Here is a 12,945-nt window from a genome sequence, read left to right as displayed (position 1 = left end):
CAGGGAAATCTGTGTGGTCTATCTGTAGCCATTGCTGTGGATTTACATGCAGATTTGTTGCGTATTTTCCGCATGCAGATTTTCCTCTCCTCATAGAAGTGAATGGAGAGAATCCGGTCAGGAAAAATAAAATGAATTGACATGCTGCGGATTTATTAAATCAGTACCATAGGCAAAAATCCGCCCAAAACGCTAGTGTGAAAGTAGCCTTAGTCGTTGGCCGGCAAACATTTGAGCTGCCGAATAGGTCTCCCTACGTCCCCATAAACATGTATGCTTGTCTTGGCCAAACATGCATGTCTGTTCAGTATGGGAGAAGGGACATAATCAGTTTATCCAACAAATGGCAATTTATTTTAGTGCTCAAATAATGAATTTAAGATTCTGAACTGTTCCTTAGAGCTTGTTTAAATGGCTAAAAACACATTAGGGCATTGATTGGTGCTAACGCTAAAATATAAGTTCTAAACTGGATGTAGATGTGGCATTTATGATGCTTCAAAGAGGACCTGTCACCACGAAATGCAATGCAGTCTCCAGGCAGCAAGTTAGAGCAGGAGGAGCTGATCTGTAGGTTTGTGGGGAAAGATTCAGTGACACTTCAGTGAAATGTGTACATTTATATCTCTGCACCTTCTGATTTCATTGTTCACGGGGGAGGAGTTATCAGTGCCTGGCACCCATCTCTGTATACACACTTACACAGAGAACACTAGTAATCACTGATAACACCTCCCCTGTGTACAGCTATTAGTGACTGACAGCTATATAGGTATACATACTGGCACAGAGAATGCTATCAATCATTGATAACACCTACCCTGTGTACAACTGAAGTCAGAAAAAGCAGAGATTTAAATGTATAAAGCTTTACTGAATCTTTTCCCAAAAAAAACTATATAACAATCTGCTCGGCTCCTCCTGCTCTATACCATGCTGCGTGTGGATTGCTCTGCATCTTATGGTGACAGAGCCTCTTTAAAGCAGCCGGCCTGAATCCTAAGGGTCAGTTCACATGCAACAGATGTGATGCAGAAATGTCTGCTTCTGTCCCATTCATCTGAATGGGGTTTGTAGAAATCCATGCACATATTGGGGAAATAACCTCATTCAGATGAATGGATTTTCTGCTGCGGAAAAATATGCAACAAGTTTGCCGCCTGTGAACCTACTCTTAACATCTTCAATACATTTTAAGTCGTCCATTAAGTAAGATTCCTTCTAAGCAAATGTTCTGGTGAATCGAGCACGTTAGCATTACCGTAATTTATTCAAGAGGTTCCTCTAGGTCTGTTTGATATTAACCTTGTGATATTGGGTAATACTTTGAGCATCTTTCAGCCAGCATGTGCGCTATATTTATGGGGATGACTTGTTCTTGGTAGATTGCCAGTGATTGGGACTTTTTTCCATTTCATAATGTCTTATACTGCTGAATGACGAGCTTTTGATACATTATACTGACTTGTAAGTTCTGCTTGTCCTGAGGGCATCCGTATGATGTTGCTTCATGAACGAATAGGTTGTGGTAATGCTAAAATTGTATGAGTTACAGTGAGATTCCAGGGAGATTTCAAAGGGTATGTCCGCCTAATTCTTCAAAGCATTTAAAATACAAAATGAAACGGCGCTGAATATAATCATGAAAAATATCCTATTTTGTGTCTGCAGCCCCTATGCTGACATTTCAAAGCAGCCAAAACGTCCCAAGAAGAATAAATCAGTCACTGAGGCATACAAACAGGATCCTCTCCATCCTCTATATCAACTCCATATAGGGGGGAATGACAAGATTAACTAAATGCATTCCTATAAAAAAAAGTACTTTCCAGAGAAGAAATGTCCATTAACCACCATTTTCCGTGTTTATTCACTCATGGAAAAAAGGTCAGAGTTTGGAGAGTGGGGAAACATGGTTCTGATTAGTTCTGTTCAATCCGCACAGGTGTACGGAAGAGAAGCCAGCATCAAGGACCGGGTGATATTTATCTGGATGATTTAAATGTTTTAGAACCTCAAGTGGCTGCACTTTATTTCCCCAAAAGGTATGTGTCCACCAACATTTAGTTAAAGGGATTGTTTCATCTGGGACTTTGATGGCACATCACTAGGATAAGCAATCAAAGACAAATAGGTCCCACCTCTGAGACTCTAATCTATCTGTAAAACAGGCCCCCGAAAGTGAAAGGGAGCGCACCATGCATGTGTGGAGTGCCTTTGAGATATATATAGTGCTGGCTTGGCTATTATTGGCAGTCCCATAGAAGTGAATGGAGCAGTGGCCTCACTTATACCACATGCTCTTCATTCGGTTCTATGGGACTTAAGAAAATAGACTAGCGCACTGGCTTGGCTTTTTTCGGAACTCCCATACAAAATGAATTTCGAGCACTCACCGCATGCGTGGTGCACTGTCATTCACTTTCAGGGACCCGTTTTAGAGAGGTGTGGGTCTCTGGGGCTAGACTTGCACCCACATATTTGACTTTGATGGCATATCCTAGCGATATACCACCAATTTCTCAGGTGAGACAACCCCTTAAAGGACAAATATACCGGCCATGATCTGGCCGAAAATCATCATGACGTGTTTTTATTTACATAAAAACACGTCCCCGCCTGCCATTGGCGATGGCTGCTTGCTGTGAGGGGTATGAAGAAGCAGAAGCTGGGAGCCTTCTAATTGTCACAGAAAGTTGTGCACAGTGCCATGTAGTGTGCTGGCAGCAGACACTGCACCCTAGAAGAGCTTGCCTACTTGGCTAGCCTGAAAATAAAATAATACATAGAAGAAGCCATGCAGAAGTCTGACAGAGCCAAGGCATGCCAGGTCGATGCACAGTTGGTTTCTACATAGCTTAGTCTACTTTCACACCTGCGTTCAGGTGTCCGCTCGTGAGCTCCGTTTGAAGGGGCTCACGAGCGGTCCTGAACGCAGCCGTCCAGCCCTGATGCATTCTCAATGGAGGCGGATCCACTGAGAATGCATCCGCCTGCCAGCGCTCAGCCTCCGCTCCGCTCAGTGAGCGGACACCTGAACGCTGCTTGCGAGCGGATCCGTCCAGACTTACAATGTAAGTCAATGGGGACGGATCTGCTTGAAGATGACACCATATGGCTCAATCTTCAAGCGGATCCGTCCCCCATTGACTTTCAATGTAAAGTCTGGACGGATCCGCTCAGGCTACTTTCAGACTTAGAACATTTTCTAAGTATTAATGCAGACGGATCCGTTCTGAACGGATGCGAACGTCTGCATTATAGGAGCGGATCCGTCTGATGAAACATCAGACGGATCCGCTCCGAACGCTAGTGTGAAAGTAGCCTTACCTGTATGACACACCTCTACAGCTGCGTGTAGTAGGCTTGTGATATGCAGTTTTTTATTTTTCTGTTCTTGTAATCAAGGTAGTATTAATGATTCACCAGGTTTAGGTTGCCCTATCTGAGTAGTGACAGAGACCCTGATTCCCTGAGTCACTTACTTTTTATTTCTGACAGTACTTTTCATAAAAAAAAAAATAATGGCATTTATCCTATCACATCCTAGAGTGCAGAAAAGTTCTGTTCTGCTCTCTCTTTGGATTCATAGGTCACTGACCAGAATTTGACAAGGACCCAAGTCTACACTAATTTACCATGAATCAGGATGTGTCCTGTGTTTGCTTTTCCAAGCATCACCTATGCTTTAAATATATACAGTATAGTAAAGCAGAATGTATAGTCACTGTCGTCTTCTGCTCATTTGCGTTAATTAAAACTTTGTGTTACAGTGATTCGGACCCTAGTTCCAGGCAGTGGATGGAGTCGGAAACCCTATCAGGATCTCAGTCTCCACAGTCTGTCGGTAGTGCTGCCGCAGATAGCGGTACTGAGTGCCTCTCTGATTCCCCCATGGACTTGCCAGATGTCACACTGTCTCTTTGTGGTGGTCTGAGTGACAATGGAGAGATCTCTAAAGGTGAGCCTCATGCTGAATGGACCTCCACTAGAGGGCGCTTGTCCCTAACTGCAAACAGGAGACAGGAGTACCCGAAAAACCCACTTTTCTGAATGCAGCGTTCATTATTAAACAGCACTGAACCTCACAGGGACCAAGTGACATAGAGGAATTTGTCATCTGAACCCACGTGCAGCTGCTGGGCTAGCATGACGTGTACTGTGATAGTTATAGAATTAGATTTCCAGCTGTAATATCAGGGATTTGACTACAACCCTGTTGTATATGACAGTGCAGCTGATAGTCACAAGTTGCTGAGCTGTTTCCTCTTATAATTTCTGCACTCTGTCATTCCTTTAAAACGAGATAACGTAACAAGGATGTCCGTTCAGTCTTGTTAAGAAAGAAAACTGCAGATGTCTTTGTCGAGCTTTATAGCAAGTTTTATATTTCAAAAATTCTTAGATAGTATTGTTTTTATTTAATACAGAGAAGTTCAAGGAGCATATGATTACCTATCAGCAGTTTGCAGAGAACCCAGGAATCATTGACAATCCTAATCTTGTTGTGAGGATCTATAACAGGTAATATAATAACTCAGTGTTAGTAATTGACTTCTTATAATGTGATGCCGTTAAGACCTAGAACTTTGGCAGGCCGATGATTGAATTGTTTTCAAAAGTGACAACCATGTTGAGTCATTAATATTCTCAGAATGGTTGTCATACAGCAGGCTTTGCCAAAGGCTTTACATAGTAGGGATGGAGTTAGGTTGGGTTCACATATTCATCTAGTGGTGCAAATTTATGCTGGTATAACCTTGGCATCTTCTCGATATAATTATACATGTACAGCTGGTATAAGTTATACTTCTTGATTAGGGTTAAAAGAATCTAAATGCAGGATCCTTGGTGGGATGAGAGTAAACATAAGACATTGATGTCCTCTATCAGTAGACATGCATAATTCTTATGTGCAGGTGATATCTAGATAGTGGTGTTTTTATTATATGTCATGATAAAGGATCTGATCTTATATTAATGAATGTATCTAGGGGTGGGCGATATAGGCGATATGCGATATAAATTTGTGCCACGATATGGATTTTGAGCATATCGCCTATATCGCCGGACCGCGATATGATCGCGCTCTCTGCGCGCACCATCTTCTCCTGAGCCGGCACACTGGGCACACACAGTGGAGAAGGAGAGAGTCCCTCCCTCCCCACCACCAATGACAAGAGGAGGAGGGGAGGGACTGACAGTTAATCATTGAGTTTTCACGATCTCAGTGAGCGCGTGAAAACTCAAATCCGATGGTATATTCTAACCCCCAGGCGTTCCCATGGTGACAGGGACGCTTGCCTGGGGGTTAGAATATACAGGGCCACGCCGCTGACAGTAGAACATTTAAAAACTAATCAGTAACTTTAACTTTATTCATTGGTGATCTCTTTACTGTATACCTTACTAGGTCTTAGCTCCGATAACAGCAGGCAGTGCGGGGTGCGGCGCTCACTCACTGACGTCACGCGCCTGCTCCTCCCACTAGGCGGCGCAGGTGCGTGACGTCAGTGAGTGAGCGCCGCCCCCCGCACTGCCTGCTGTTATCGGAGCTAAGACCTAGTAAGGTATACAGTAAAGAGATCACCAATGAATAAAGTTAAAGTTACTGATTCGTTTTTAAATGTATTCCTGTGAGCGTCGGGGGGGGGGGGGATCTGTGGATGGCACCGTTTAGGGGAGGGAGGGGATCTGTGGATGGCACCGTTTAGGGGAGGGAGGGGATCTGTGGATGGCACCGTTTAGGGGAGGGAGGGGATCTGTGGATGGCACCGTTTAGGGGAGGGAGGGGATCTGTGGATGGCACCGTTTAGGGGAGGGAGGGGATCTGTGGATGGCACCGTTTAGGGGAGGGAGGGGGATCTGTGGATGGCACCGTTTAGGGGAGGGAGGGGATCTGTGGTTGGCACAGTTTAGGGGAGGGAGGGGATCGGTGGATGGCACCGTTTAGGGGAGGGGGGATCTGTGGATGGCACCGTTTAGGGGAGGGGGGGGACTGGGGATGGCACCGTTTAGGGGAGGGGGGGATCTGGGGATGGCACCGTTTAGGGGAGGGGGGGATCTGGGGATGGCACCGTTTAGGGGAGGGGGGGGGATCTGGGGATGGCACCGTTTAGGGGAGGGGGGGGGGGATCTGGGGATGGCACCGTTTAGGGGAGGGGGGGGGATCTGAGGATGGCACCGTTTAGGGGAGGGGGGGGATCTGAGGATGGCACCGTTTAGGGGAGGGGGGGGGGGATCTGGGGATGGCACCGTTTAGGGGAGGGGGGGGGGGGATCTGGGGATGGCACCGTTTAGGGGAGGGGGGGGTCTGGGGATGGCACCGTTTAGGGGAGGGGGGGGGGATCTGGGGATGGCACCGTTTAGGGGAGGGGGGGATCTAGGGTGAATATGACAAGGGTTCTACGTTCTAGCCCTTAAGGAGACTAATAGTTATTAAATAAAAAGTAAAAAAAAGTTTCAACACGCCCCCCCCAAATATAGAAAACAATATATCGCGATATATATCGCATATCGCACATGCTTAAAATTATATCGCAATATAGATTTTAGGCCTTATCGCCCACCCCTAGTATCTAATGTGAACTTACTACTTTGTTTTCCAGGTATTATAACTGGGTGTTGGCAGCTCCTATGATCCTGAGTCTACAAGTGTTCCAGAAAAGCTTGCCCAAGGTAATTCATATTTAGGGTAAGACCAGACCGTCCAGCTTCCACACATGGCCAAAACCCTGCCAACATATGATGACCCGTGGCTCCACAGTTTGACAGGTAAAACGGAGGTATTGCCTCCAAAATCATGCCACCATATGCAGGCGGTGTGTTGGCCATGTTCTTCTATTAACCTTGGCTCTATACACTACTCAGCCAGTGAATAAGATTGATTATCCGGTTACAATAGCACCTATCAAATAGTGGGATATATTAGTCACCAAGTGAACAGTCAGATATTGAAGCTGAGGCGTTGGAAGCAGGAAAAATTGAAAAAGCTTAAGGATCTGAGAGACTTTGACAAGGGGCAAATTGTGGTGGATAAGAGCATCTCCAAAACAGCAGGTTTTGTGGGTTGCTTCAGATATGCAGTGGTCAATACCTACTGAATGTGGTCCAAGGGCGGACAGTCAGCACCTTGAATGGGGAACAATGCCCTGCGGAACCGGATGATGAATGCCACACAACTCCAGGCACATTTAAGGTAGGTGAGAGGCACCCAAGTTTTACGTCAGACCATTCAAAACCGTTTACATCAGCGTGGTCTGTGTGCTAGACGACCTGCAAGGGAACCTGACCACAGGTGTCATCGTCTTGCATGAGCCAGGGAGCGTCTACACCAGACTAGGAACCAGTGGACCTCAATGCTGTTCACTGATGAAAGTCTATTCCTTCTGAGCAGAAATTATGGCCATCAACGATATTGGAGACATCAAGGAGAGAGCTATGCATCAGCCACTGTTGTCACCAGATCAGCCTTTGGTGGTGGTGGTAGTGTGGGCAGGTGTGTCTAGTCAATACAGAACTGCCCTACACTTTGTAAATGGTACAGTGACAAGCCCATACTACTTGAATAACATCATTAATCCAGTCATTGTGCCTCTGCATGAACAACACGGGCCTAATTTCATCTTCATGGACGACCATACTCCAGCTCATCGAGGTCGCATCATTAGGGACTGGGGTACCTCAAATAGAGTGGCCTGCACTTTCTCCAGACCTGAATCCCATTGTAAACCTATTTAGTCATTATGTAGAGGCTTGTAACTCGTACCCCAGAAACTCAATGACCTGAGGTCCACCCTTCAAGAAGAGTTAGATGCCATGTCTCAGCAGACAATAAGTTGTCTTGTGAACACCATGGAATGTGGCTGACAAGCTGTAATTGATGCTCAAGGCCACATGACAAGTTATTGAGACACTGACATTTTTGTGGGGATTTGCTCTGGTAGGCAGCTTAGCGGACGCAGTATAGAGGCAATCACAAAGTCTTTAATTTAAATAGTTCAGTGTTTATTCACACAAAAGGCAAAACAAAATAACAGTTCACAGTATTGGTGGATGTTCACACCATGGAAAGTCCACCGAACAAAAACGTTCACCTGGTTAGCAGTTTTTCATCAGCCATCCGCTGATTTCGGGGTGATTGCCCCTCATCAGTGCAGAGCAGAGAGTACTGGCTTGAATGGGTGAGGGGCCTGTCAGGGTTAGGGGGGTACTATCTCTCCTTAGGGATAGAGAGCCTTAATCAATGTGAGGAGACTTATAGGCCATACATGCTCCTCCGGAATTCTGGGAGGAAAGGGATGCAAATGAGCTCTTAACAAGCTCTGCCTCTAATGCCACTAATAGGCAGCTATCCTATAAGTCAATGTTCACGCTGATTAAGGTGCTCTCTCCCTAAGGAGAGATAGTACCCCCCTAACCCTGACAGGCCTCTCACCCAGTCAAGCCAGTAGTCTCTGCTCTGCACTGATTAGGGGCAATCACCCAGCTGTCTGCTAATGAGGTGCTGGCTTATTTAATATCCAAGTCATGTCTCAAGGCTTAGTTAAAGGGATGAACATTAACTTAATAGGATAGCTGCCTATTAGTGGCATTAGAGGCAGCGTTTGTTAATAGCTCATTTGCATCCCTTTCCTCCCAGAATTCCAGAGGAGCATGTATGGCCTCCCTAAGGAGAGATGGTACCCCTCTACCCCTACTATGATGATATAATATCACTGTAGCATGAACTTTTTTACGTTTTCCATAAATTTTACTTGAAAGCCAAATATTCCTAACTTTACCTAACTTATACTTAAAATATATATATCTACGGTATGAGTTTTATTTTATTTGTTTTGAATTTGTTTTTTACAGAACACAATTGAATCATGGGTGAAGGAAAAGATGCCAAAACAATCGAGGAGATGGTGGTTCTGGAGAAAGAGGGATAGCTTGGTTAAACAGGTAGTGATGGTGTTCTCACTTCTTGCAATGCATTTGTCAAAGAGATGTCTTTTTGTACCACATCCAATATTGTTTCATCATTTACCTTTTCTAGCCTAACACAACGGAAGAAAAGCTGGATACCGAATTGAACACCGAGCAAAGATCAGAAATAAACGATCCATCAAAAGTCCGGTATATATCTTACTTTCATATCAATTCTGTACACATCCATATTTGCAGATTGTTCGTTTTTTTTTCTCCCCCCTTTTTCTTGATTTCTTACGTTCAGTATTTCAAACACTCCTAGCAGAGAGTTCAGCTTCACGTTTTACACCAGGCACTGCTGACTATTGACACATAAGACTGATCTACTGAGACTACTACCCAAACCTGACTTTCTTCCAGCCTGACACCACGCTCTTTCTCATAACCTGTAGTGAGAAGCTCCACTAAAGACTTCTATTAGCATACTTGTACGCAGGGCTTAGGGTGGAATCTGCCCAAAAAATCTGTTTGTAACTCATGGATTTTGATAGACGCATTGCAGATTTTCTGCAGCAAAATACATACGGTGTGGATGTAACCTTACAGTACAGTGGATATGCTACTCTGTGCCGTTGCCTTGTCCATGTTCTGTTCAAGGAGATGAGATTGGTTGATTGATTCTTTTTTCCTATTGATGATAACCGCATGAACTCCATCACTAATGGTATTCATAATCTGCTGTCTTCCCCATAAAAGAAAGTGTTTGCATTACAAAATACCAACACTTTTCTGCTCCGCATTTCAGGCAAAAGTTACCCAAAATGGGCATTTTTCCAGTAGTCTGTGAAATGTGCTAGCACATGCTGGTTCGGAACTTCTTGTACTAATGGATGGTTTGTGCTCATAATTTCTTTACTTGGTGTCTATAATTGTAAATCCTGACTGCTGGCCATGACACACGGCAAACAGTCAGACGGTAGGCATTTCTCCATTTCCCTGTTTGGAGCGGTATATAAGTCTGTGATAGACGTAAGAGTTTAATTGGCTCCTGTGATGCATTGGCTCGCTTGCACTTCATGCCTGGCCAGATTCCATGCACCTGATAGACGGTTGTTAAAAGAATTAAACAATGGAGAACCGCTTGCACTTGATGTGTACAGCTGCTTTTTGTTACCTCTTGGCATAGTGTTTTTTTTTTTTTTTGTTTTGTTTAGTTTTTTTAAACCGTATAAGGTAAATGTGCGGTTATGACCATACATGACATAGTGTAATATGTGGAAGAAGAACCAGGGCAGGCTCAAGGTGCTATGAAGTGTAGTCTTCAGCATGGGCTGGATCATTAGATGCTTACTTTCTTTTTGGGTCATTCATCTTAGAATATAAGTGATTTGTCAATGCAGTCACCAAGGAATCCTGCCACTAGCTAATGCTCTGTTCACACTAGCGTCATGTCCGTTATAAATAAATACTGAAACATACAGTACTTTCTAGTTTACTAATCTCTTTGCTTGATGACTCTACTCCAGGGACAGACTGAGAAACTAAAAACGGGGCCAACACAAGTAGGCGGGGTCAGCAGTACCATAGTACAGCACACAGTACCACCCCAGCAGAATCAAACACCTGATGTTCCCAGTGTTAACGCTTGCAGCATGAGGCTGTTATGTACCCCATGTCATCGGCCCTTGTGGAATTTTTCCTGTAGGATCTATGGCCAGTCCGGCCCTGTTCTACTCTCTCGACTGATAATATCCCTTTCAGACCTTTTATTAACCACTTCACATCTGGGCCATTTACCCCCTTCCTGACAGAGCCTAATTTAGCAAATCTGACGTGTCAATTTATGTGGTAATAACTTTGGAACGCTTTTACTTATCCAAGCCATTCTGAGATTTTCTCGTGACACATTGTACTTCATGACAGTGGTAAATTTGAGTCAATATATTTCACCTTTATTTATAAAATAATCAAAAATTTACTAATTTGGAAAAATTAGCAATTTTAAAAATTTCAATTTCTCTGCTTTTAAAATAGAAAGTGATATCTCAGAAAATATTTATTACTTAACATTCCCCATATGTCTACTTTATGTTGGCATCATTTTGTAAATGTCATTTTATTTTTTTAGGACATTTAGAAGCAATTCCAAAAAATTTTAAGAAAATTTCCAAAGCCCACTTTTTAAGGCCTGAAGTCACTTTGTGGGGCTTACATAGTGTAAACCCCCCATAAATTACCCCATTGTAGAAACTACACCCCTCAAGTTACTCAAAACGGATTTTACAAACTTTGTTAACCCTTTAGGTGTTCCACAAGAGTTAAAATAAAATGGAGATGACATTTCTAAATTTCACTTTTTTGACAGATTTTCCATTTTTAATTATTATTTTTTCTTTAACACATCGAGTGTTAACAGCCAAACAAAACTTAATATTTATAATCCCTGATTCTGCGGTTTACAGAAACACCCCACGTGGCCGTAAACTGATGTAAGGGCACACGACAGAGCGCAGAAGAAAAGGAGCGCCGTATGGTCTTTGGAAGGCAGATTTTGCTGAACTGGTTTTTAGATGCCATGTCCCATTTGAAGCCCCCCTGATGCACCCTTACAGTAGAAACTCCCAAAAAGTGACCCCATTTTGGAAACTAGGGGATAAGGTGCCAGTTTTATTGGTACTATTTTGGGGTACATATGATTTTTAATTGCTCTATATTACGTTTTTTGTGAGGCAAGGTAACCTGTCACTGCCTGCTTTGTGAGAGATCTGAGAAGATCAGATAGACTTGCAGCACGGGAGTCTATTTGACAGATCTTTCTGTGTTTCCTTTCTCTTTGTTGTTGTGGGCAGGATTCCACCTCTCCACAGGTTCTGCTCGTTAGCTGTTTAAGAAGCTATTTAAGTTCGCCTCTTACTGCTAACTTTGCAGTTGATATTTTCCTTCTGGAGTTCTATACTGGTTGTTTGTGGATCCTCTACTTCCCGCTCGTCTCAAGCCAAGTCCTCCTGTTTTCTCCTTTGTGCGTGTGTTGCTGCTAGGTCTCGGGGAGAAGCTGGTCCCTTCACGGTGGAAGGTCTCATTCCCCTCTCCCTAAATTAGGGTTTGCTACAGTGTCTGCACGGCTTAGGTTCCAGCGTATGAGTTTGTTCACCATCAGGACTTGCTGATACTGTCAGCTGTCAGGGAGAGGCTCAGGGATTGTTAGGAGGCTTTGGGGCCCAGTCTGTTTACCTGTTTGTTTACTTGGTGTTCCTCTTATCCCCACTTGCCATGACATAACCAGAAAATGGCTGTTTTGGCACTGTTTTTTTTATTTTTTACAACATTCATCTGACAGCTTAGATCATGTGCTATTTTTATAGAGCAGGTTATCACGGACGCAATTATATCAAATATGTCTACTTTGTTTGTTTCAGTTTTACATAATAAAGCATTTTTGAAAAAAAAAAACTAGTTTTTGTGTCTCCATTTTCTTAAAGATTTTTTTTTACTTTTCTGCCGCTCGTTTTTTGCAGGAAGAGTTGATGTTTTTATTGGTACCATTTTTGGGTACATATGATTTTTTTGATCATTCATTATTACACTTTATAGGGCAAGGTGACCAAAAAACTGGTTGTTTTAGCACATTTATTTATTTTTACAGTGTTCACCTGAGAGATTAGGTCATGTGACATTTTTATAGAGCCGATCGTTATGGACGTGGCAATACCTAATATGTATACTTTTTCTTATTTATTTTCGGTTTTACATAATAGCATTTTTGAAACAAAAAAAAATATGTTTTAGTGTCTCCCTAGTCTGGAAGCCTGTCTTAGGTAGGGTCTCGTTTTTTGCGGGATGAGGTGACGGTTTTATTGGTACAATTTTGGGGGGCATACGCCTTTTTGGTCGCTTGGTGTTGCAATTTTTGTGATGCAAGGTGACAAAAAATTGCTTTTTTTGGCACCGTTTTTATTTTAATTTTTTTGACTGTTCACCTGTTGGGTTAGGTCATGTGATATTTTTATAGAGCTGGTTGTTACGGATGTGGCG

At 43.3% G+C, this 12,945-nt stretch overlaps 1 protein-coding gene across 2 annotated transcripts in view; it reads left to right on the top strand.

The window, feature by feature from the left end:
* The window catches only part of LPIN2 (lipin 2), a 105,061-nt gene that overhangs the window by 71,484 nt on the left and 20,632 nt on the right, over nucleotides 1–12,945 (top strand). For both annotated transcript variants that reach the window (XM_040434302.1, XM_040434301.1), the window contains exons 8-13: nucleotides 1,946–2,045; nucleotides 3,774–3,961; nucleotides 4,431–4,524; nucleotides 6,609–6,678; nucleotides 8,857–8,946; nucleotides 9,041–9,120. In XM_040434302.1, the coding sequence (XP_040290236.1) occupies nucleotides 1,946–2,045; nucleotides 3,774–3,961; nucleotides 4,431–4,524; nucleotides 6,609–6,678; nucleotides 8,857–8,946; nucleotides 9,041–9,120 (622 nt within the window). The remainder of the gene's footprint in view (nucleotides 1–1,945; nucleotides 2,046–3,773; nucleotides 3,962–4,430; nucleotides 4,525–6,608; nucleotides 6,679–8,856; nucleotides 8,947–9,040; nucleotides 9,121–12,945) is intronic.

This window comes from Bufo bufo, chromosome 5 (assembly GCF_905171765.1).
Source record: "Bufo bufo chromosome 5, aBufBuf1.1, whole genome shotgun sequence".
NCBI classification, from domain to species: Eukaryota; Metazoa; Chordata; class Amphibia; order Anura; family Bufonidae; genus Bufo; species Bufo bufo.
The sequence above is the reverse complement of the archived record's forward strand: the minus strand, read 5'-3'. Positions and strand labels throughout refer to the sequence as shown.